We start from the raw sequence: 26,237 nt of genomic DNA on the forward strand, positions 1-26,237 counted from the left end.
CTGTACTGCATTTACAGTATTTAATTCTGAATAGATACCCTACATAGTTGTTACAAAACTTCAGTTGCCATTCCAAAGGTAGTATTTGAACTTAAGTTTGGGATAAAAATTAAACTCTGGAATTTTTAAAAAGAATACATCAATAATGCATGACATACTTCAGGCATTTTCAAAAAGTTATTGAAAATTAACCCGGCATACTCTCCATTTCTCCCTTTTCGTCCAAAAGGAAGAATTCCTCTGACATGCGATCAACTTACCTGACATTTTAAGACCTATTGCTTCTGCCTTACATGTTGAGAAGCAGCTTCAGATCTCAGTTACCAAATAATTCATATGTAGTCAGCAGACATTAAAATTTGAAAATGGAGCAGCAGAGAAAGAGGGAAAGCTTTGAAGCAGAATTTTCTTTCATTAAATTAGTGAATATGACAAGGTTATGTAATGTTCCAGGGGGATGAAGTGGCGCACGTCACTAACCTTTTAGATTCAAGAGGCTTTATGCTTTTTCATTTGCTGCTGGATGAAGGCTTAACACTGGATTAACTGGCAAGTTCCTTAATTCAGGTAGATTAAGTCCTAACCAGATTTTGTATATAATTATTTATCATATGCAATACAAAAATAAGTACTGTGTATGTACAAATACCTCTTGCTGTGACGGTTCTACATACATAGTGTGTGCTTGCTTCCATTTCTTTTGATCATACGTTGTCATGCTCAGATTGTTCCAATATTCCATTCAAGGTCAAATTCAAGAGCTAACTTTTGTTTATTTGCTCTTTTCATTTATTAAATTGCTGCTATTGAATGGCATTTGTTTACTGATGTATCCTTAAATATTTGAAAACAATGAGGAGTACATATGGATTTCTGAGAAGAGACTGCCAAGTTTAAAACTTTACTTGGCATTTAATAAGAGTTTGATCAGCTAAAGTTAGTACATGTGTATTTTCAGACAAGGTGAACATTGATTGCTTGTTCCAGATTACTGACTTCTGTTAAAGACAAAAGAGCAACAACTTGAGGTTCACCGGTCCTCTTCTTTTTCTGTCCAGTTGGCAACAATAATTCACTGTCTCAAAAGTATTTCCTGGCTTTTTCTCTGAGAGCCCTTTAAGTGGAAACTTCAGGGATTGAGATTGGGGCCATCTGTTTGCAAAGCATATATTATGCAGTTAAACTGTGGCTCCTCCTCAAAGGGAGGTACAAGGCAACAGGAATCACAGAATAGTTACTGGACTCAAGTGCCTTATTTCCTGTATTTAGAAAAATGGTTTTTTTCCCTTTTGAGACAATTCCAAATGAATTGGTTCCAAACCCATTTAAGGAATAGTTCAGTAATGTTTTTCTCTAGTACAAATCCACTGGTTATGGATTACACACACACACACACACACACACACACACACAATCTAGTAAATTTGTCTTCTACAAATGTTTTAATGCATTTTATGCCTATGGAAAATATTGCACCATAAGCTTGTAATACTGACTTTACTCCTCCTTCTACAGATAATGTAAAGCCACTCCAAGATTTGCTAGACATTTTAATCACATTTATTTTGCAATTTAAAATTCTACCAGCAGCACAGATTTCTGCAGTCCCTGGAACCATGGTCCCAGATTATTATCATGGTGCTTTGCTTCTTCTAAGAGCTCAATCCTGGGCTGTGGCGCAGGCGGGAGAGCAAGCCAGCTGTAACCAGCTGCAATGAATCACTCTGACCAGGAGGTCATGAGTTCGAGGCCCGCTCGGAGCCTATGTTTGTCTTGTCTTTGTTCTATGTTAAAAGGCATTGAATGTTTGCCTATATGTGTAATGTGATCTGCCCTGAGTCCCCTTCGGGGTGAGAAGGGCGGAATATAAATGCTGTAAGTAAATAAATAAATAAATAAATCCCATTCCAGAAATTACAGGACTTGATAGGGAATATAATATATAGTTATACCTTGTGTTAAGAGTTTAATTTGTTCTGTGACCGAGCTCTTAACTTAAACTGCTCTTATCTCAAAGCGAATTTCCCATTGACATTCCAGACCCCCAGACTTGTTCCCCATTTTTGTTATGTATTTTTAAATAAGAAAGGTGAAAGAAGAAAGTGCAAAAGCTGGGTTGCAGTTAAATGTCAAGAAAACAAAGATCATGGCAACTACACCTATTGATAACTGGCAAATAGAAGGAGAAAACGTGGAGGCAGTGACAGACTTTATATTTCTAGGTGCGAAGATCACTGCGGATGCAGACTGCAGCCAGGAAATCAGAAGACGTTTACTTCTTGGGAGGAGAGCAATGGCCAACCTTGACAAAATAGTGAAGACCAGAGACATCACACTGGCAATGAAGGTCCGCATAGTGAAAGCCATGATATTCCCCATTGTGAGAGCTGGACCATAAGGAAGGATGAGCGAAGGAACATAGTCGCTTTTGAACTCTGGTACTGGAGGAAAATCCTGAGAGTGCTTTGGACCGCAAGAAGATCCAACCAGTCCATCCTCCAGGAAATAATGCCCGCCTGCTCACTGGAGGGAAGGATATTAGAGGCAAAGCTGAAGTATTTTGGCCACATCATGAGGAGACAGGAAAGCTTGGAAAAGATCACGATGCTGGGGAAAATGGAAGGAAAAAGGAAGAGAGGACGACCAAGGGCGAGATGGATGGATGGTATCCTTGAAGGAACTGGGGGCGGCAACGGCCAACAGGGAGCTGTGGCGTGGACTGGTCCATGAGGTCACAAAGAGTCAGAGACGACTAAACGACTGAGCAACAAAATGTACTTTATAAAGAATAAATAATATATAAATGCACATTCACATGGAACAATAAAAAAGAAAGATCAACTTTGAAATGGTAGAAGCTAGAGATAGGAAGACCTGGGGAAAAAATGGGAAAATTGAGGGAAAACAGTCTTTTTCTGCCCCGCCCCATTTTTCTGGGCTTTTCCAGGCCTTCCTTCTTTAGTAGAAGCACAAAGTTGCAAGGAAGCACATTTGAGGCAACAAAATGTGTGCTAGCCAGTATAAAGATCAACTTTAAAATGGTAGAAACACAAAGTTGTGGCCTTTCGCATTCCAAAATGGCAGCCATGCTGGGAGACTGAGATCCAAGTTACGAGCCTCCCCTCTTCAAAAATGGCAGTTTTGTCGGGAGACTGAAGCAGGCCATGCTCGCAGGGAGGGAGGGAAGGATACGGAAGGGGTCTTGGCCAGGCCAAGAAACTTAAGTGGGCCATACTCATAGGGATGGAGGAGGGAGGGAGGAGCCTTGACGGTCACACTGGGAAACTGAGGCAGGCCATGCTCCCAAGGAAGAAGAGGGAAGGGGTGGGCTTTGGTGCGAATGACAGCAGGAAGGCCAAGAAAGCTGAAGCCCCTGAACCCTATGGGGCCTTGTCAAATGGGATTAATTTGTTCTGTGACTTAGCTCTGGAATGGATTAATAGCATTTCAGTGGGAAAATTTGCTTTGACATATGCGTTTTTTGAGTTAATAGCTTGGTTACAGAACAAATTAAACATGTATGTCAAGATATCACTGTGTGTGTGTGTGTAGAGGGAGGGAGGGTGGGAGGGGGCTGTGGTTACACTTAAAAAATGTACCAGACCCAACTTGTATACAAACTCAATTTAAGAACATACCTACAGAACCTATCTTGTTGGTAACTTGGGGACTGCCTGTATTCTTCTGTCTGGTCCCTTCTACACAACTGAATAAAATCCCACATTTTCTGCTTTGAAGTGGGATATATGGCAGTGTGGACTCAGATAAACCAGTTCAGAGCAGATATTGTGGATTATTCTGCCTTGATATTCTGGGTTATATGCCTGTGTGGAAGGGCCCTCTCAAAATGAAGGTCCTAATTCTGAAAAAAGACTTTGGATAGCAACCTGCTGTTTCCGTTTCTTATTTGTTTATCCCTCATGAATGATGCACATTCTAAGCAAGAGACACATAGTTGCAAGGAAATTAGAATACATAAATGTACTAAAAATGGCCTACAATTTACCACTCCTCATTTCAGGGCAACGAGGTTACAACCTTTGGTTCTGAAAGTAGTCACATATAACAACCTACATATCCCTACAGTTCATCATAAAATCATCTTGAATTATTCTGAAGTTGCCAAGAACAATGTCTAAAACAAACAATACATAGCAAAGTTTATGCATCATAAAAATACTGGTAAACAACATTAATTAAAAGCTCTTTTGCATGTTTTCACAAACCTTCTTTGTATAAAGAAGATCTTTTGTTTGCCCATTAAGCAATCTAAACTATGAATTAGTATGCATGTGGAAGAATGTTAGTTGGCAAATAAATGTTCACTGCTGTCTGGCCTGGTGGAATTTTTCCCATGTCCCTGAGTCTCAGATAATGCGTCTCTAAAAAAGCATGCATAATTGCCAATGAAATGCGTTTGTAATGATTACTGAGCTTAGAGTTACACATTACAACTTGGTACTTGAACATGATTTATTCAGTTGAGAAATGTAATCCACCATTCTTACTTTGTGGGTCCTTACTTATACTGTTACCAAATCAGAATTTCTGGAACAAAATATTCTGCATTATTATCACCCATGTAATCAGGCACTCTGCATTTTTGAGTACTAGAACAGAAGGGTTTAAACAAAGTTTGGCTCTGTTCATTGAAACTACAGGAAGCAGATGATTTTAGCCGGCTTGTAAGCTAAATGTCTTGTGTGAGAATATTTTGGTTTGTATGAGACAAGGCAACTAGGAATAGAAGATTTTCTTTACAGCCGTAATGTGTTTCTGTGGAAACAGTGACATTGACATAGGACTGCTGAACAGTGTGACAACCTACCCAAAGCTTATTTTAAGAAAATCCCCTTTAGGATTTGATTTTTTTCAAAGAGGTCTCAGCCATGCCTGTAAATGTGAGTTTGCAAATTTTGTATAGCTGGTATATACAGACATTTGGATCTGATAAATCCTCAACGAGTATGAATAAATATGAGTTATTTGAAGTTCCTGGACTTACACCTGCACACTTTGTGAAACTATGGATTCTAAGTACTTATATTTACTGAAGGTAAGGTTAAATTCATAAGAATAAAGATAAGCTCCCTGTGTGCTCTATATAGATAATTTAGGGATGATAGTTGAGTTTTGTATACATCTAAGATGCTCCTGCAGTTATCAATCACCAAAGTAGGCAGAATCAGTGTACTGTGGTTTGGGTTTTAGACTACAGTTCTAGTGACCTCCATTGAACCATAGAAACTCAGCAGGTAACCTTGGGAAAATGACATTTTCTCAGTCTCTGAAGAAAATAAAGGCAAATTCCCTATGAACAATTCCTGTCAAAAAAAACCCCCCTGTGATCGGGTAGCTTTAATTTGGAAATGACTTGAAGGCACACAGGAACAAAAGCAATCAACTGTTGGTCCTACCAGGAGCTTGACAAAGAGAATAAATATTTACACTTATTTGCAAACCCACATATGCATACGCTGCTAATCTCCTTTTGCCCTACTTTTTTATATGACTGGTGATCTGTTTTAGTTAGATATGAATCTACAAGAGAGCCGCTCACTGCAGACCGATTGTGCGGTAGGGCAAGGTAAGATAGAGCTGCAAAGAGTTGCTGTTCCTCGGGAGCAGCCTGTTGGTGAGGAGGAGGCTCTGGAGAGTGGCAGTGTGTTCAGTCCAGAAGCCTTGAACTTTGGCGGGAACCACCAAGCAATGACTTCAAACCTGCTTTGAGAAATAGCCCACTGAACATTATCCTGACCATCTACCTTTTTCCGTGATTGTTCCAGTTTTGTAACTCTGCAGGTTCCTATATATGTTTGTGCTATTGTCACATCTTTGGAAGGTGATTGGCATGGATCTTGGATGCAGGATGCTCAATAACAGCCCCCCCCCCCTTGGACATTAGTATGGATGGGGGTTCCCTTATGGGACTCAAGTTTTTGTGTCAGAGATGGGTCTGGCCTGGCTCAGGAGGGCAGATCTCTTTGGCATCTCCTGATGGCACGAGAGTTCTATACCTGGGGCATCTGTCTTCATGGTCTTTTACCTATCATCCCAAGCTTTCTGACGTTAGACCACAGTTTTAGGATTATTGATTCAGGCCCCTTCTACATTGCCCTATATCTGCACAATCTGATCCCAGATTGTCTACTTTAAACTGGATTATATGAGTCTCATGTGTGATGTTGATTGCTGAAGTGGAGAAAACTTCTCTATGACCTTACAAACATTTCTAATGTAAGAAGTTTTCAGAATGGATTCTAAGCACTTGTATTTATTCTTGTTATCAATACGTGTTGCAGAAATAAATTAATCCAGCACAAGGACTTAGGAACACTATAATGTCATAAATAAATAAATAAACATTATTCCATAAGTGAGCTTCATATGTGGATTGTGATTCAGCTTGCCACATACAACAGTGTGTAACAACATCTAAGCCATGAAGTGAAATGACTCTTTAAAACCGAAGCTTTGTTTTAAGAGTTTGTTTCAAAGATTTTATAAAATCATACCTCACTTGCTTGCCCTTTTAGAAATAAAAGCTAATTAACTTCTTGCACAAGCCAATTTGCAGGTACATTGTAAGCACAGGTTAGAATTAAGGAGCAGTAATTGCTTATAATGATGATCAGCATAACTGATGTGATAAATTATGATTAATGAGTAAATTAGCAGTGAATGCTGTAAATGAGTCTGCTATGAAAAATCTTTTAAAAAGAAGTGAAGGGCAACCATTTCTATCAAATGTGGTGTATTTGTTTAATATTTGATTCTGTGTTAACAGAAATATATAAAAATATTTTTTATATTTCTGTTTATGAATCATTTTATTGCTTTACTAAATAATGTATTCATATAACAACCAGTTACGGTTGTATTTTATACAAAAAAAACCCAGATTTGACATATTCCAAGCCCAAAGGACTTGCAGTATAAATGTACACACAGCAAAATAACAGAAAGGAGAGAAAAATAGAGGCAAGGGAACATCGTTAATGAATCATTTTTATTACTAATCAGTTGAACTTAATTCTTACTAAACATATTCTAATGAATTACTTTTCTAAGTAACTCCCAATTAATGTAAAGAGTGGCAAAAGGAGTACATCTTCACTGCCATGTATTCCAGGATCCTTGACCGTCTGACGCACAAGAATCTGTGATGTGCAAGATAGTTGGTGTTGCTAGCTTCAAGGCATACTATTTGGGGCTAGATATAGGATTGAACCCAACTATCTTTTACTAAACCTGATAAAATTTAAGCTTATCTGGACTGAAGTAAATATTTCATCCAGAAAGGATGTGTGTGGGAGCTGTTGTTAATAGGTAGTCTCAATGAATGCCAATTCTTTACTCAAGGAGATTGCTCTGTGAAAAACCTTTTCTCCACTTTCTCATCCTGAAGTAATGCTCAGGTCTTTGGGAACCATTATTTCCCATCATGATCTGTCATTAGACTCCCAGGGCTTGTCTACACTGATTTAAAAAATCATACCCACCTTGAAGCTGCCTTGATCCTAACAGTGCTTCTTTAGGGTTTTAATACGTTATACCAAAACTCACTTGTTGTTCTGCAATTTCCAGGAAAATTTAGTCTGTTGCTATGTTTGCTAGATGTGCACAGTCTACATCGGAGTGTCTTTGGGAGAAAGAAGCAAGACAGGTTGCTGGGGTAGCAAGCATCGTCTTTTTTTTTTCTTTAAAAAAAGGCAGGTGCTACTTGCTGGGCTTATAACATTACAGATCCCTTTACTTTTTTGTGAATACTACAATCCATGCTTAGAGCAGGAAAGGGATGGTTTACTCATGGGTAAACTAACAGATACCCTTTGCCTTTGTTGACTACTGTCTTCTCCTCTTTGCCAGGCAAGGCCACTTACTCATACTCCTGTTCTGGCTCCTATCCGACTCTGATGGCAGTGCACCACTCTCCTCAGGTTCCCAAAGGACAGAATGGTGAACTTAAGAGCCAGTGGTGGCCACATTCTATAGCAGTGGTGGTGGCGGCAGCTCTAGAGCAGACCTGGAGCAGTCCTGTTATCCAGGTGTCCAAAGAGAAGAGCATTCCAATCAATAGGCGAGATGGCATGGAGAGCAGGGAAAGGGGAATGGTCCTCTACTTGCTTACTCATGAATAAACCACTTACTCTAGAAGGTAGGCAGGCAGGCAGGCAATGGTAGATCATTTTGAAGGATAAAGAGAAATAAAACCAGTGAACATTAGAATGTGGGATGTGGACAGCAATACAGTTCCAGCAGTACAGTTACAAGTAGCTGTTCCACTATCTGGAGGAATTTGGTCAGCTCTGGGGTTGAACATTCTGTATTATAGCTGGGTTATTTGTGTAATGTAGAAATGCCCCTATCACAGAACCCTGGATTTCCAAGAAACCCAATTCAAGAAACCCTGATGGTATGGAGCAAGAAAATGCATAAGCACACCAGTTTTTTGTTAGTTATTAAAACTCCACTCGTTTTTTCCATTCAGGAAAAAAATATCCCCTGAAGCAGTTGGCTGCCAAATAATTTTGAAAGTTCAACTTATTGTTGCTCATCATGATGTATGGTCTGAGGTGTACTTAGAAAAACATTTGATTGTGACTAATGACTATTCTTTCAAAAAGTATCCCTAGAATGCAGTGGTAGTGGGATTGATCATAAGAAACAACACTCATATTGTGATGATACCTTATTACTCCAACCAAAACATAAAAAATATAACTGCTACATCACACTAGATTTTAAAGTTTATAGGCTTTTTAATTGGGCAAAGTTGATTAAAAACATGAAGGTGAAGAAGAGTGATGATACTGGAGACAAAATGTCACAGAAGCTAAAAAAATTGTAACTCCAACTATACACTGCTAACATTATCAATCAAATAGAAACCAGTACATAATGGATTATATTTAATATATACTATGAGGTATAGCCAGAATATACATGTTTGTAACAGATGTATTAGAAATAACAAGACTGGTGAAATTTGATTTGTATACACAATTCTTTAATGGCTTTTTTTTTTGAACTAATAAAAATACATCAGTATGTGTAAAAATATCTTCCTTAGAGAGTTAGGGTAAAGAAAATTACCAAGTATCAATACAGGAACAGAATGTTTACTTACTCCCATCATCAAAGCTGCAGCTTCATAATCAAAGATAATTGTAGTCAACAAGGTCCAACTCTTCACATTATGTAATATGACAAAATCATGATTATACATAGATAAAAAGATTAAGAAAACCTCCTGGAGCAATAGGGATGTAAGGGATGACTCTACTGTATTTATCTATTCCAGATCATTTCAGGTAGCAAAACAGGTCTAGCCACTTCAGATCACGTTCTTTGAGGGAAGAACAGAAAGAAGGCAATATTTTTGTTACTCTCCAGTAAATAGCAACTTTTAATGTAATGCAGTTTAATTGGGCTGACTCTTTGAGGTGAGCACAAATATTTGGTTGTTTTTTTTTTTTGTCTATAACGTTGCTTCCACAGGATGGCAATTGTGGGTTTCAGTTTGGCCCAAGGCTACTGAGGTGTGCGACTTCAAGGTTCTTTTGTGCCTCCCATACTGTTTAATATCTCACCAGTGGGGGGAGGGGGAATTGACACAAAAAAATCCATATGTAGCCTCTAGGTAGTTTTGTGGGTTTTGTAGCTTCCATTTTATTGATTGAATTGTCAGTTTATTTGACTCAAATGCTTCCTTTCAATTTCTCAGGAATGTTGGAGGCAATTCCTTCATGTGTCTTCTAGAAAAGACCTTAGTCCTGGAGCATGGATCATGGTGAAATTGCTCCCCGTAACCTCTAATGCAAAGCTTTCGAAACATTTCATGCTGATGACACACTTTTTAGACAAGTGTCATTTTGTGACACAGTAATTCAGTTTTACTGGAAGTGATGCGAAATCACATTTTTGACTCAATAGTGCACAGTGCCTGTAGATCCCTCGACTGTGGTTTGCATACAAGGATATGACAGAATGGGAATTGTACACCATATTAATTGGCATCTCTGCTGCTTAAAATGCATGCAAGTTGGAATTGCTTATTTCACATAGGCTCAGAGGTTTCCCATTATGTTCACCTGACACACCTAAACACACAATCGTGTCATGACCTAAAATTTCAAAAGCTTTGCTTTAGCTTGTGTATGGGACATTTTGAGTAAATAAATGCGCTCTTACTATTTCGGGATTGGGACTGCCATCCTCCATAATCTATTAAGGAGTGCTTGCTGGATCTAAGGTGGGTGTCCATCCCTCATCTTTATGAAGCAACTGGGTGTCATCAGCAGTACATTTTTGAACTGTGTAACATTAGAAGGCTGATAAAACCCAAGTCTATTAAAATAGACAGGTGGGATTGTGTTGGACTGATACATGGATTTCTATTTTTTTAAACATTTGAAAGTAGTCATATATTATCAAGCCAAAGAAGGACACTATTTTCCATTTTTTTGGCTGAGTGTGATACATTCATTATCTCACCCAGCTGGATGTTCAACCTGGTCAACTCGGGGGCATACGCTGTGTGTTTAATCTACTGGAAGCAAATTCTGTCTCTCTTTGTTTGGCATAATATATTATAGCGGAATTTTCCCACGCTGATATGATATATTGCTTAATGAACTGTGCCAAATATATTTTCCTTGTGTTTTTACTTGAGTGTTCAGAGAAGGTTCTCACTTGGTCCAGTAGAACACTGCTTTAGTGTACATACCATGGCTCCTCATTGCAGATGAAAAGAATGCTTATAAATGTCCAGTACCAAATGGAACAATAGTTTGCATTCAGTGTAATTAAAACCTCTGTTAAGAAAGGAATAATAGTGTATTATAATTTACTTGTGTAAGGATAGTGATTTTGTGGTAATTGTCTTTATTAGGCTATCTATGGCTAAAAGCACATCAGTGAATTGGATTTCCATAGGATTCTGACAAACCAGTGTTGTAGTTTATTGATATATAAACTCAGTTTCAGTTCAAACATATTGCTATTCAGTCATTAAATTTCTCTGTTTTCGTGAGCAGTATATATTGAGTGAACAACTCACATGGACTTATCCCCACTCCATTCATCAACTAATATATTGCAAGCTGTGATTTTGAAGTTTGCGGAAGGAAATAGCAAGATGTTGGTGTAGACCAAAGCTTGTGTTGAAGGAAAATTAAAAAAATAAATTGATTTCGTTAGAAGGAACATTTCTATCAACCAAACAACAGACATTTTACTTTGTCCAACATACAACAGTAAGAAAATACATAACAGAGGATTGTGCTTTCCCAAAGTACCATTATTATGTGAATAAGAGAACAAAAATATTTGTCATCAGAAACATGCCTTTGAATTTTTCTCAGATGTTTAGAAAAACAAAACTTTACCTAGTCACATAAATAATTTTTCCTCTGCACCCATTTGAAAAGTAGGCAAAATGCTTTAGCCTCATTACCTGTGAAAATCAGTGAAAATATTGGGCGAGATGGTTGATACTTCTCATTTTACTTAGACTAATTTCTGGGACAGCTTTGTCAGAATGATGGCAACTTGTCCTGCAAAAAAAGATAGGTTCTTTTTGCATTCATTCCCCATCATCCCTGTCCCTGCCCCCTTATTTTTCATACTCCAGAAAGAGTTTTTTCATGAATATGGAAAACTAGTTTTCATACTTTTATGCTGAGCAACTGTAGTAACAGCTGCCATAAGCTCAATAAGTCAGAGTTTTGTGGCAAAGCCAATGTAAGTTCTTCCTCTGTTTGCTTAGCATGAGATTTGTTATTTAGCTGCATCATAAATGAAGGCATTTTGACTCACAGAGCAATTTATATTGTTGATCATGTGTAAGCAAAACTATTCAAAATCTTCATTTCAAGCACCTGCAGTCTCAATATTTGGGGGGAATGGGAAGGGTGGCAGCATGAGGATTGGAAATGATTCAGCAGAGCCATCATCTCTTTAGTGGCCAGGAGCTTGAGAATCCTTTTGACAATTTAAAAAACAAGCCCAGCAGTCTGCAAATGCTAATAGAGGGTTTCCTGACCCTGAATACCCATTTCTGTGTCTTTCCGCATCTTTCCAAATACATTCGATATCTAAAGGCTGACCAGCTCTTCGAGAGGAAAAGATGGCAGCAGCTGTCCTCAAGGACTTTTCAGCAAATACATCTGCATCTCCTAGTTATATTTCAGTGCATTGCTTTGTGACAAATGTCAGAGGGCCTATTTGGCCTCAGGGTTAGCTGAAAGCTAACGGAGGGTTTGATTATTGGATTTTTTGACACACACACATTTCTTTAAATTATTAAACATCTTGGAGGATTTTCTATTAATAGTTTTCCACAAATGAATATATTCGTGTGTATGCTTTCCTTGTGCCTTATATGGGTAGCTGTGATGACTCATGGGCCTTGTAGTCCTGCTTATGACACTGTAATGCCTGATGATGAAGAAAACTTGGGTTTTTTACCTTCCCAGTCTGAACTGGAATCTTCCCAGCCAGATCTTTCCCAGGCAGATCTGGGAACCTTGCACCTGCAAGAGAGTTGTGACCCAGAAGTATGTCAAACAAATCCGGAGCCCACTTCCCCTGTGTTCTCCCGCCATGAGTTTTGTAAACAACAGAGAGGTTTGGAAGCTGCTTCGCGCAGGAGTGCGAGGATAGCAGCCAAGAATTCAGCCAATTAAGTCTGCTTTTCGTGAGAATCCTTAAGGAGTCAAACATCTGGTCTCAAAGATTAGCTTTCGTTTCTGGTTCCCAGAGAACTGCTTCGGCGGGAAAGTTAGACTCTATATAGGTGATTTACCCGCGAAGTAACTTCGCGGAGTCAATTCGTCAACCTCCGGAGCGAGTTGTGTCTGGACAGCGCGCTCCGTTTCAAGCCTCGCTCCTGCTCAAGCCTTGCCCTGCTTTCCAGCCTTCGCTCCTGTTTCTGCCTTTGTTTACCTACGGACCTTGCTTGTTTCCCAGGACTAAACATTGCCTTGTATCACGGATTTTACCAAGTTTTTCCACGGACCTTGTTCTTGTTCCTTGTTACCTTGTTCCACGTTTTAAGCCTTGTTTCAAGTATCAAGTTATTTCCTAGCCTTGCTCAAGTTTATGGACTAAAGGACCTTGTCATCTCCCCTCACTTTGCCTGGCAAAGTGAGTGTTTCGGTTATTGGATTACAACTTTGAACCTTAATATTTCATATTGGACATCGCTTTTTTGGACTAATTTAGACCTTTCCTGAAAGGTCTGCTTTTGGACTATTTCATATACTTGCTTTTATTAACTTTATATATTCCTTCAATAAAGATATTAGATAGATTCTGGCCTCTGTGTTTGGTTATTGGTGCCTTTGCAGCCTGGGTCCTGACAGTAGCAGAGAGGATGTAGCCTTGATCCTTGTTTACCAAATAACATTCTTGCTCTTTTGGTATTTTCATAGAATTGAATAGACCTGCTTTGGTGGGTTTTTTTGAAGCCCAATTTGTTCTATTAATTGGCTATGTCCAGCCAATAAACAAAGCAATATATCCTTACATGTAAGCTACCTTGCCCTAAAAGGTGAGATAGAAATGTATTAAATAAATAATTCCAATTGGGGAAATAGCATCCCACTTCTATATCTCAATTGCCTCCAGCGAATTTTCAGGACCACCAGACAAGTGCTACATGTAAACATGTATAATGTATGGTTTGGCTTTAGGCTTCTACATTCTGTGTCTGATAAAATACTTTTGCATTCCATTGCCTGGTTTGAGGTGTCTTCTGTTCCTTATCTGTCAAAACTGATTTCGTTAAAGCATTTTTAGCTTGCTTGTCAGCCAAAAAAATCTCACAGGTTAGGTGGCAGATCAATAAAAGACCAGATAGTAGCAGCCCTCAAGATCAAAATCTAAAAGACATGGGTGGGGAGGAGGGACAGAGAGGAAAAGGAGGGAAAAAAACAGTCCTTTACATGAATAGAGAATGAGATAATACATCTTGATCCTATATGTGTGTCAGTTGTGAGGTATGTATTAGCTGAAAAGTCAAAATTGGACTTGAGTTTTATATACAGTGGAACCTCGACTTAAGAGCGCCCCAGAGGGAGCGCTAGCGCCAGAATACAGGCTTTAGGCTTCAAGGGAGCAAGCTCCGTGCCCCATGCTCTTGTCTGCTTTGGGAGATCGTTGTCCACTTTGCTCTTGTCTTCTTTGAGGAACTTTGGGTTAGTTGATTTTGTGTGGGTATGTTTGGCTTCATGAAGAAAGAGAGGCAGAGAGAACAAGAGAAGGAGGTAGGCTGGAATGAGTACAGTAAGAAGAGTATCATGCTTCTGCCTCTTCACTTTGTGCTTTCCTGCCACAGCTTTGTGCTTTTACCATTTTAAAGTTGATCTTTCTTTATTCTTCCAGTGAATGTGCATTTCTGCATCATTTGTTATTTATTAAGTACATTTTCTAATTTAAAAATACGTAACCAAAGAAAAGGGGGTGGGGGGTGGGAGGGCGGAATGGATTAATAGCATTTCAGTGGGAAATTTTGCTTTGAGATAGGAGCTTAGTCACGTAAGAAATTAAACTTTTAACTCAAGGCATCACTGAATAATGTAGAAGGTCAAATACAGTGACCTAAATGTAAATTGTGTGCTGCTTTCTTGCTGCAAATTGCTTCAATCTAGGAATATTGAACTATCTCTAGCTGTTTTTGTGCCAGGTTATATTTTCTTTTAAATATTACTTGAAGGGTTAACATTGTTTGAGGAGAAACAAAAGATTTCTCTTTTATTACTTTTGACAGCTTGACACATTCTTTGGATATTTCTTGCTTAGATTTATTTTTGCTGTTTTCTTTTTTAGCACCACCAAAGTTTACAAGAGCACCCGTTGACCAGACAGGGGTCTCTGGGGGAGTCGCATCCTTCATCTGCCAAGCTACAGGAGACCCAAGGCCTAAAATTGTCTGGAACAAAAAGGGCAAGAAAGTCAGCAATCAGAGATTTGAGGTATTAGGTCCATTGTTCTGTTCCTCTGAAAAACATTTACTTTAATATCACTTGATTATTCCCCACTGCTTCTGAACAATGATAATTTTAAAATGGTAGCATTGATTCTCACAGTGGCCTATCAGAACAAAACGATTAATGTCAGTCAGATTTCTCCCTGAAGAGGAATTTCAATTTTATTTATAAGGCTTATCCATACAAACTACTGACCAGATGGGGACTTTGATGTGCTGTGAATGTTTTAATTTCATTGTTTTGTATTCTCTGTGTGCATTCTGCCGAAGTATGTTGGTTATGCTCTACATATCAATGACCTGTGGGCAAGAAGCAGAAATATGTATGCACAATGTTGTCAGTGGTTAATACTAAGCAGATGCCAGCAAAAGATTTTGAACTGTGATTTGGGGAAATGAATGAAGTTGCTTTTTTTCCAGCCACAGTCAAGGACTAAGGATGTCTCTGAGCTTTATTTTAAAGAGTAACCTTTCACATCTGTATAATTAAAATAGTGGGACACTACCAACTGATTTTAGGTCCTATAGGCAATATTCCCAAGGAAGGAACCGGCAAAATTACCTCTGAATATTCCTTGCCTAAGAAAACCCTATGAGTTGTCATAAGTCAGCTGGTGTCATGAAGGCACACAGACACAATGCAATCATAATATAGGTACTAGCTCTAAAATATGGGGTTGGTACAGTCTCCCACTGCATTTTTCAGTGCCATAATATTTCTATGTACCAAGGTAAAAATTAGGCAGTGAAGAAAGTTGAGAGAAAGAAATTAAGAGGAAAAAAACAACTCATTTGAAATGTAGTGCTAAGGAGAGTTTTATGGATACCATTGACCAACTAATAGGCAAATAAACAGGTACAGGAACAAATGAAACCTGAACTCTCATTGGAAACCATAATGAATAAACTGAGCACATCATGAGGCATAACTCGTTGAAAAAAAAGGTAATATTTGATCAAGTTGATGGTAGTAGGAAAAAAGGAAGCTCATACTAAAGGTCAGTGGTTCCCAACCTTTGGGCTTCCAGGTGTTTTTCAACTCCCAGAAGTCCCAGCCAACTTATCATCTGTTAGGAACTGTGGGAGCTGAAGTCCAAAACACCTGGAGGCCCAAAGGTTGGGAACCACTGCTATAAGTGGATTGTTTCAATCAAGGAAGCCAAATCCCTAAATTTTTAAGACCTGAACAAGATACTAATTACAAGGGTATCTTGTGGTCTCTCATTCGTATGGCTGCCATAAGTCAAAACTGAGTCAATAATATATGACAAGGTACAAGTATCTTGATAGAACTATCTTGTATAAATAAACATTTTACTGTCCACTTCAATACCAATAAACCTGCAAATATCATTTCACTTGCACAAATAGGCTACTTATTACACTGAAGAGTGAGGAAAGGGATTATAGCTTAGTGGTTGCAGTGGCAGCTGGACAGTGTAAATATAGAGTTGTGAATCCATGCCAGGTTTTTTCCAGTTTTAAAGAAGCTCTCTAGTGTGCTGAATTTTTGAGAGCTGCTTTAAAGCCTGGATTAAAACCTGGAATGGATTCACCAAACTGTTGACATTGGAACCACCAGCCACTGTGGAACTTCTGTATTCAAAATGTGTGGTAGGATACATGTGTTGAATGCAGTCGTTCCATGGTTTACTCCTTGACATCTTGAGGTAAGCTTGGAAAGAATCCTGCTTGAAACCCTAGAGAGCTACCGTCAGTCAGTATTGATAATACAGGTAGAGTATTCCTTATCTGAAATGCTTGGGACCAGAGGCGTTTCAGATTTTGGAATATTTGCATATGAATAATGAGGTATCTTGTGAGACAGGGCCCATTGTGCCTAAACACAAAATTCAATGTGCCTTGAAAGTAATTTTATACAAAATATTTAATAATTTTTATAAGAAACAAAGTTTGCGTACGTGGACCCATCAGAAAGCAAAGGTACCACTATCTCAGCCACTTATGTGGACTATTTTGATTTTGAAGATTCTGCATTTCCAAATTCCAGATAAAGGATGCTCAACTTGTACTAGGCTAGAGGGACCAATATTCTGACTCATTATAAGAAGGCTTCCCCTAAAGTGGTGCATGTACACACCAAAGCTCTGCAGACATTTGAATCTGACGGCTCTGTACCAGGTTTTTATTTATTGTGTTACATCTAAAATTCTTTGCTTGAATTTTGTCGAAATTGTGTATATAAGGCTGTGTGCTTTTGAATGTAAACTGTACCTATTTGATTTCGTGAGATAGTACTTAATACACTTGTGATTATGATGATGATGATGATAATTTTATTTCTATTATGCTGTTACTACTGTGGCTATGATTGCAGTTATGTTGTTATTATTGGTGTTACTAATTCTACACCAGGAAGTAATTGATTCTAACATATTGTTGGGAATAGATACAGATCTGACATGTTATACATTATACAGGTATAGTAGATCTTGACAGAGGAAGGAGGGTAGCCTGTGCATAGGCTTGCATGTGATACGTGTTTCAATGTAATTGATATGTAATAGCAGATCATCTGTGTCTACTGGGAAGTACTAAGGTTGTTCCTTTCACTTCTTCATTATCCAGAGAAGAGAATTCTTCATTTATTGATAAGTATTAAGGTACTCCCAATGCCCCTTGGAAATGTCAACCCAGATTTTTGGGTTGATTTTTTAATTAAAATTTCTAGACTTATACATATAGGGTAATTTTTCTCAGTTTCAAAATGTTAGCTAAAAATTAATCGAAGAGCAGAAAAGACAGAGGTAGTAATACATGTGCTCATACATGGGAACGATTTCTTAACATTGCTCATTTGGATGTAATTTTATGTCTGTTATTTCTTGAATCGGGTAGGTTATTTTCCAATTCTGCTGTTCAGGGGGAAAACAGGTTTGTTTTAACCTCAAGGTAAAAGCAAACTTTCCTCTACTTTTGCTAGAAATCAGAGGTGGTGAACTAAGCTGAAATTGCATTTAATTTTTAAAAGGTCACAAAATCTTAGAGATACGTTGTGTTACATTTTTTTTGTTCCTACAAGGGATAATTAATCAGTTAATCAGTTTCCATCCTGCTGCTGGAATCCCAAAGAGAAGAAAGCCTACAACAGCAACAGGGGGAGATGAATGAGGAGAAGAGTGAAAATCCTTTCTAGCTTGGCTCCTCATTTATTGCCTGGGTCTTGTATGGGGTGGGTGGGAGGGGAGAGCCAGGCAAATTCCTGAAGGCGATAGTATTCTCTTCCCCACTCTCACATTGAGAAGGTGACTGGAAGTTGGGTGAAGGCTGAAGAGGATATAGCCTTGCCATATGGCCCTGATAGCAGGTTTGTAATGATGCAGATGTTATTGTTGTGCCCCATCCTCACACAATGCCCCTCCCCAGTGGTGGAGGGCAGGAAATAATTGAACCTGGGGTATGTGTGGTAGGAGCAATTATTGAGTTTATTCATAGACTGTAGAGAAAATGGGAAAGGAGCTTGAAAAGGATTCTTCTTGTCGGGGTTCTTGGACAGTTAAAAGCCCCCCCCCCCAAAAGGTCTTCACATGTTTCTATACCTACTGTCATGTAATTTCTTATGCTTTTCAGAAATGTATGATTTGCTCACTCTGCTACTCCAAAGTCTTAACATTTTTCATTCAAAAAAATTATTGGCTAATTAGCACTGTGCTAATGCAGCACTAAATTGAGCAGTGTTAGAATATATACTAAATGAGCCAAAAGCACACAATAGCTTTTTGCTAATCCAGAAAGAGAAAGGTCTCTATTTTGTCAAATGTATTATCTACAATGTGGCTCTGTAGTCAGATTTATAAATCTGGATATTAGTAAACCTTTCATTTTGCTTACATACTTTTTTTAAAAAAAATATTACAGGCTATTTTTCTCAAAGAAATATAACATGAAGCCATAGGGTGGGTGAAGAGGTCTGATAATCCCCCAGGAAAGTCTTAGTTTCTGCCAGGATCTATCAGTATTCTCAGTCTGTTCCTGGTCACACTGTTGCACCATTCCCTGTAGAATATTTGTTAAAGACACTGCGTTTCTCCAAATACAAAACGTTATGTTCTTGGTGCTTGAGATCTGGCATAGACAGGGGTCTGTTGGTGTCACAGTGCCCCTGAAGCACAAAGAAATATCCTGGGTGTAATGGCTGATCTGGCCTCAGAGTCTGCAGTTTTTCTAATTTGCAGTTGCCAGCTGGCTGAAAATGTGTGGCACAGCATAAATTGGATGTAATGTTTTGCACTGGCCTAGAAACAACTCCTTCAGTAAATGTGAATGGAAACACTATGGACATAGCCATCAGTACCCCCATTACCTTCTCATGGCATCATTGCCCTGTTATGTCTTTGTCAAAATAATTGGCAATTAGTCCAGTCCATAACTAAAAACCTATTAGCATAAAATCACCCGGGTTTCAAAACTCAGCATTAATTTTTTACACTTAAATTAATTAAAAACTACATTTAAGGACTAGAAAAATATTTTTTATCATTTGAATTTGTTCTTTTTATGGTTATATAATATCTACCATTGGCTTTTAGAGTAGCTACACTCTTTCAGGATTAGCAGAAAGATTGGCTTTTGTTACAACACCTGTGACAGCTATTGTTTCCTTTCAATAGGTAATAGAGTTCGATGATGGGTCTGGATCAGTTCTCAGAATACAACCACTACGAACTCCACGAGATGAAGCTATTTATGAATGTGTTGCTTCTAACAGTGTTGGTGAAATAAGTGTGCCCACAAGACTCACTGTGTTGCGTGGTAAGTTGCTTCCATTTGGAATTTGGATTTTTTTTTAAAAAAAGTTTTGTTACTGCTTCTTACACTTTGCAACAAAAGTAATTTTACAGGTACAGTATTGATTATTAGGTATTTGGATGGTCGGAAATCTGATGAGCAAATAATATTGATACCATCTGTTATACTCTGGACCAGGAGCCCTCAAACATTTACAGCAGTGGGCCGGTTCATGGTCATTCAGACTGTTGAGGGACCAGAATAATAATAATATGAATATTATTATTTATAATAATAATAGCAACAACAACAACAACAACTTTATTTCTTACCAGCCTCTCGTCGTGGCTTAAAGTAGGTCGAACCACAATCAAAACACACAAACATTGCAAAAATTCTATAAACATACATATCAAAATGTAGTTCTATAAAAGATACATATTAAAATGTATTTCTATAAAATACATGTTAAATACACAGGACAGAGATTAAAATACAGGACACGAGTTTAAAGTTCATGCTTAAAACTGGCTGACTAGACTTTCCGGAAGAGATAGGTCTTTGGGTGGGTTTTAAATTCTGACAGCTCATTTCGCTGGTGGAGCTCTTCTAGCAGGACATTCCACAGTCTTGAAGCATCTGATGAAAAGGTCCTCTGGGTGACGGTCACGAGTTGGGTTCTCTCAGAATGGAGTAGCTGCCCCCCAGAAGACCTAAGACTATAGTTTGAAAAAAAAAATAACAAATTTCTATGCACACTGAACAAAAAAACAAAACAGTATTTAAAATGAAGAACAATTTTAACTAACTTAAACTTACCAGTATTTCAATGGGAAATGTGAGCCTGCTTTTGACTGATGAGATAGTCAAGTTAATTAGGATTGTTGTTGTGTGCCTTCAAATTGTTTCAGACTTAAGGCGACCTAAGTCTAAAGTTTAGAACGGGAACCGAATAAATGACCTTGGGTTGCCGCATCTGGCATGCAGGCTTTAGTCTGGACCAGGGGTCCCCAAACTTTTAAAACAGGGGGCCAGTTCACGATCCTTCGGACCATTGGAGGGCCGGGGTATAGTTGGCCACCGAGCAATAATAATAACAACAACAACAACAACAACAAGCACCCCTGACAGATGGCCACCCAGCCTCAATGTTAATAACAATATAAATAATCATAATAATAAAAGAGGGTTGGAAGAGACTCTTTGGGCCATTGAGTCCAATCCCCTTTTGCCTTTGTGCACCAAACGCAAAAGCAAAGCACCCCTGACAGATGGCCACCCAGCCTCAATGTTAATAATAATATTAATAATTATTAATTATTATTATTAAGGGTTGGAAGAGAAGAAGAGACCCCTTGGGTCATTTAGCCCAACCCCCTTCTGCCCTTGTGCTGTGGGGCCGGATAAATGGCTTCGATGGGCCACATCCAGCCCCCGGACCTTAGTTTGGGGACCCCTGGTCTAGACCAAAGTTTTCCAAACTGTGTGTCACAGCATGTTAGTGTATCGGCTGGCAGTGTGTAGGTGTGTCACATGAGCATAATCAAAAACTTATATTTTAAAGTCTATTTTAAAGAAGCATTAAATCATATTTTAAAAAATATCAATGAAAGATTTTATTGAGATATGTTGAGTCCCCATACATTTTGTTATTACAATATGTATGTGTCAATATCTCTTCTAAAGGACTGGTTTAACTTCCAGTTTGCTAGGAAAACTAAATTACTGTATCCCAAAATGATGCATGTCTAAAAATGATGTGTCACCAACACCAAGTTCTGCTCTAGATGGTTGTGTATACAGACTGAGTTTTGTTGCTGTTTTCCTTTTTATACCTGGTATTTGTTCTGTTCATAACTGTTGGTTGAGTATCTATTAGATGACGGATACATTAGGCATCAAATCTAGGAGAAACTATTATTTGTTCTAAATGTCGGCTGGTGATTATAGAACTATCAGTATTGTCTTGCTGCAACTCTTATGAATCTTTGATTAGCTAGCTTTTTGAATTAGCATTTAAAAAATATTAGAAAAGCTACTGAGGTTCAAAAGGGGCAGAATTGGGAATGTCTAAAATAAGAAAGTTTCAGCTAAAAGCATGTTATGGTGTTGCAGGTGTACTGGATTTTTAAAGTGCTGGTCTTGGCATTTTATTCTCTCTGATGGGTATTTATATCCAAGGTATAACCGAAGTAAGTTGACACTGACCTTGGTAAAATGATGTGAACAGAATTTATTTACATAATGATGAGTTTTAAGTTAAACACGTTAGTGAACACGAGCAGGCTTTGGCAATAGGCATTCTTGTCATCTCACTCCGATTTCTTGTATTCCTTGAGTGTTCATAACTAGTGAATCTTATTTTAAAGTCAAATTCAGTACTCTCGCCATATATGAGATCTATTTCATCCCTCACAGGTGTCACTCCTGTGAACCACTGGTGAGAACGTATTGTAATAAAACAAAAACAAAAGCTAGAAAATAGATGGCCTTATGTGTCTGATCTCCAGTTTTCTAGAGACAAAGAGATTTACTTCTCCATTACCTGCATTGTCTTTTGACATTGTATTTGTGTACCAAGGTTGGTGCTCTGTGAAAGCTTATGCACTTGAAATATATCTGTGAATGATGGTTTAGAAACTGATTTTTAGGGTTCTGGGTTTCTGTTCTTTAATCTGGAAAGAATATTGGCTGATAGAGATTCTCTTTGTAATTCAGCTGCATTTTATAAGGCTGATTTGATTACTATATGGGGTCTTTGCCATGACAAAATATAATTTTACTTGATTTTACATATATACAGAGTAAAAATTAATTAGTTACTACCATTGGTTAGTTATAATATATTATTTTGCCCAGTACTGATAGTATTACTATTATAAGCCTACGAGCTCACTATTTGTCAGTACTTTGTGCAAAGTATTCTTACTACTTTGCTATGTACGTTGTATTTTAGTCACTTTATAATCATCAAGGTGTGACCTCAGTAAATGAAGGAGGAAATTCAAATGCTTGTCATGCTATACCTCATGCTTTTTTTTGACAGTTTGGAGGTGAGATATGGACAAAGAATAGTGTCTTTTGTTCCAGAGGCCTGCACTTACTACCTCATCAGATGAGGGAAGAATGGGCGGCATACTCCACTTTGCAGTCCCTTTAAACACGGAGCCCACCAGGCCCCATTACACGACATACTACTACTTCCGGTGAGGTTCCATGCTTAAAGGGGCGGCGAGGCAGAGCATGTCACCACAACTGCAACTTGGAGGCTTCCTGTGTTGCCTTGGAGCAATGGAGGAAAGGCGAATTGTTGACGCAAGCCCTGTGGGATCATCCTGCGGGTAAGCTGAAGAATGTGGGGTGTGGGGCAACAGTTTCCCCAAGCCCCCCAATTCGCCATGATGAGTGGCGATTTCGGCGGCCAGTGTGGAGAGGTCGTTAAGGTGTTCAGATTTTTTAAATGTCTTGTTACATTTGAAAAATGGGAGCGTACACAGATATTATATATCAAAACACTATAACAACAATTACCTTTTCAGATATATTCAGTTGTCAGTGTAATGAATTCCTTTCAAAAATATATGCACAGAGGCCTGTGGCTTTCAACAATTGGCAAAAATATCTTAGTGCAGGAGAAAGGTTGCAATGTTACTGATGGAGATGCATTTCTTAAAGTATCCTAAGGCATGAGGAGAGGAAAAAGCATTCATTGCAAATGGAATGATGAAAAGGAACTAGAGTGTTGGGAAGAATAGATTTAGACTGCAGGAAGGAATGCATGAACCTAGAATTAACCATACAATGAAAACAAAGACCAGTGTTATTGGTTATAGCCTGTTAACTAGTTTGAAAGCCATTTTAGGTTTCCCATACGTGTCTCCAAAACTCTGAGTTCATTTCAGACGTTCCTGGAAACTCTGAAGTCAATCCTGTGTTCTGTTGACACAGGTGAATGGCTGGATTCAGCAGTTCCAAAGGGAATCCAGCAATGCATAATGTGGATTCCATGTAGCAGCTGAGCAGTGAGTCCACTTTATTTTGGCTGTGTAGAAATGGCCTTAGACAGCATGTGTGAAATTTTAAGCTTTCTTATTATAGAGAACTACACTATTAATTTTGGTTAGGCAAGGCACAACATTCTTTTTTTTTTAAATAGAAATGGTAAGATGATATAAATGTGTAAATTTGAACTATCTTTTAACAAGAAAGCCAATTACTTGTTAAAATTTAACAAGAAAGCTATAGAACTATGGATATTTTCATTTTTAAGATTGTTTTGAAGCAAGATATTTTAATGATGCTTACTATAGCAGAAATCAAGAACTTAATATGAATAATATGAATGATACAGCTTTTGTTCACTAAACAGTTGATTATCTCACAGCTCCCTCAATAACTCAGTGAAGTGCAATGCTGAAGGGTGACACTGTCAAGAGTCAGATGCCAATTATTTATTTATTTATTTATTTATTTACAGTATTTATATTCCGCCCTTCTCACCCCGAAGGGGACTCAGGGCGGATCACATTATAACACACATAGGGCAAACATTCAATGCCCATAAACACATCAAACAGAGACTGAGAGACACACGCAGAGGCAAGTTAACCTTCTGCGGGGATGTTCGATTCTGGCCACAGGGGAGAGCAGCTGCTTCATCATCCACACTGACGGCACTTCCTCATTCCAGGTCGTAAATTAGTTAATCTTGCCTCCCCACTTTATAAGTGGTACCTTATCTCCTACTTGATAGATGCAACTATCTTTTGGGTTGCTAGGTCAGCAACAAGCAGGGGCTATTTTTTTAAATTTTTAATTGACGGGTGCTCACCCCGCCACGGGCTGGCCTCGAACTCATGACCTCATGGTCAGAGTGATTTAAGGCAGCTGCTCAACAGCTGCGCCACAGCCCGGCCCCAAAATAGCCCGGAACAAAAATAGAGTTTATTCAGCAGATAAGCCAAAAAGTAATGATAACACAGAAAAAACCTTGAAACACTTCACTATCAGTGCTTCAAGAGCAGTTCAAACAAAAATATAATTCAGCAACACAAGCAGGTAATAACAAAGCTAAACAAACTTAGTGCAAACTGCACTTTCTGAGTCCAAGCCCTGCCAGCCGGCTCTGTAGTTTTCAAAGGAACAGTTCCCAAAAGAAAACACCAAATTGGTCAGGAAACAAACAAACAAACTAAGAATGCAGTAGACTGCTTCCACAATGTGGATAAAGCCGAAGGCTCCAAAAGGATGGTGAAAAGACGTCGTCCGGGATTCCAAGGTCAGGTCAGGAGATAACAGCGGTGTCCAAAGAGCAAGCCAGGAGTCAAAAGCCGATAGTAGTCATCAATCACAGGGCGAAGGCAGTAGCAAGGTCAACTTCCGATCCAAGGTCTGAAGAGGGTGCAGTCATCCAAAACAGGTCCACGATAAGACACAGCGAGAGCCAAGCTAGGTGATAACAGCAGATTCAAATCATAGTCCAAGTCCAGTCTTCATGGAAACACAGAGATCCCAATGGCGCCTCAGCAACACCTTGCCACACGCAAAGTGCAGTGGCCAAACATTCCCATTTTATTCCCCTTCCTCCTGGGTGACCAAACACTCACACCCAAACACCAGGTGTCCCAAATCTACTCAGAGTCTGAGCTCCACACAGCTAGAGCTCGTGGATCTGGAGTACCTAGCAATTCGTCGGAGTCCCAATCATCCTGCCCACACTTAGCCCCATGAACACTTAAAGAACCATCCTCCCTTCTCCAAGCATCCCAATTGGGATCAGCTCCTGCAGAAACCCCAGGTTCAGAAGTATCCATAGACCCCAAATCCCCAGACATCTCCGGTGGCTGTGCCCATTCAGTGCCCGCTTCCCCAGCCACCACCTGTTCCTCAGCATCCATCTCCCCATCTGAATCTTCCTCAGAAGATCCCCCATATAGCTCTCTAAGTCGCTTCCTGTGCAACTCCTCCAGTGAACCCTCATCACGAGGGTTTTTTCTTCCTCTTCGAATTCCATCCCCATCAACCATAATCCCCAAAGGCGTAGTCACAACAGACACCCTGCACATTATTTCACAGTGCTAGTTTATGCATCTCTAAAGTAATGAGATGGATCTCATTGAAGCGACTTATACAAAGAAGGGTGACAAAGGTAAAAGAGGAAGGGGACATATCCCGGTTACTTCTGTTGACATTTGGGTAGTGGCAGTTTCACACACACATACACACTTAGCCCTTGAGAAACAGTTCATTACTTTGCAGCGCGCACTTTCAAAATTCTTGTTTGTTGAACTGTTTTCCTATCCCTTGTTATAAATTTAATATGTCAGTATGACCCCTGTATCAACAGGTAAAATGTTGTAAAACCTCTTTATAGAAGCCTGAATCATCTCTGTTTGTGAGCCTCTCTAAGTTCTGTGTTGCTATTCTTTGACATACAATCATACTGGAGGACCTAGAGAGGCCAATAAACATTTCTGGGGTAGAGGGATATTTTTGG

The 26,237-nt window shown here is 38.9% G+C and overlaps 1 protein-coding gene across 46 annotated transcripts in view; it reads left to right on the top strand.

Moving 5' to 3' along the window:
• ptprd (protein tyrosine phosphatase receptor type D) overlaps window positions 1-26,237 on the top strand; it is a 1,517,053-nt gene that overhangs the window by 1,212,380 nt on the left and 278,436 nt on the right. For all 46 annotated transcript variants that reach the window (XM_062974169.1, XM_062974170.1, XM_062974173.1 and 43 more), the window contains 2 exons: window positions 14,833-14,978; window positions 19,624-19,765. In XM_062974169.1, the coding sequence (XP_062830239.1) occupies window positions 14,833-14,978; window positions 19,624-19,765 (288 nt within the window). The remainder of the gene's footprint in view (window positions 1-14,832; window positions 14,979-19,623; window positions 19,766-26,237) is intronic.

Source organism: Anolis carolinensis, chromosome 2, assembly GCF_035594765.1.
Source record: "Anolis carolinensis isolate JA03-04 chromosome 2, rAnoCar3.1.pri, whole genome shotgun sequence".
Classification (NCBI taxonomy): domain Eukaryota; kingdom Metazoa; phylum Chordata; class Lepidosauria; order Squamata; family Dactyloidae; genus Anolis; species Anolis carolinensis.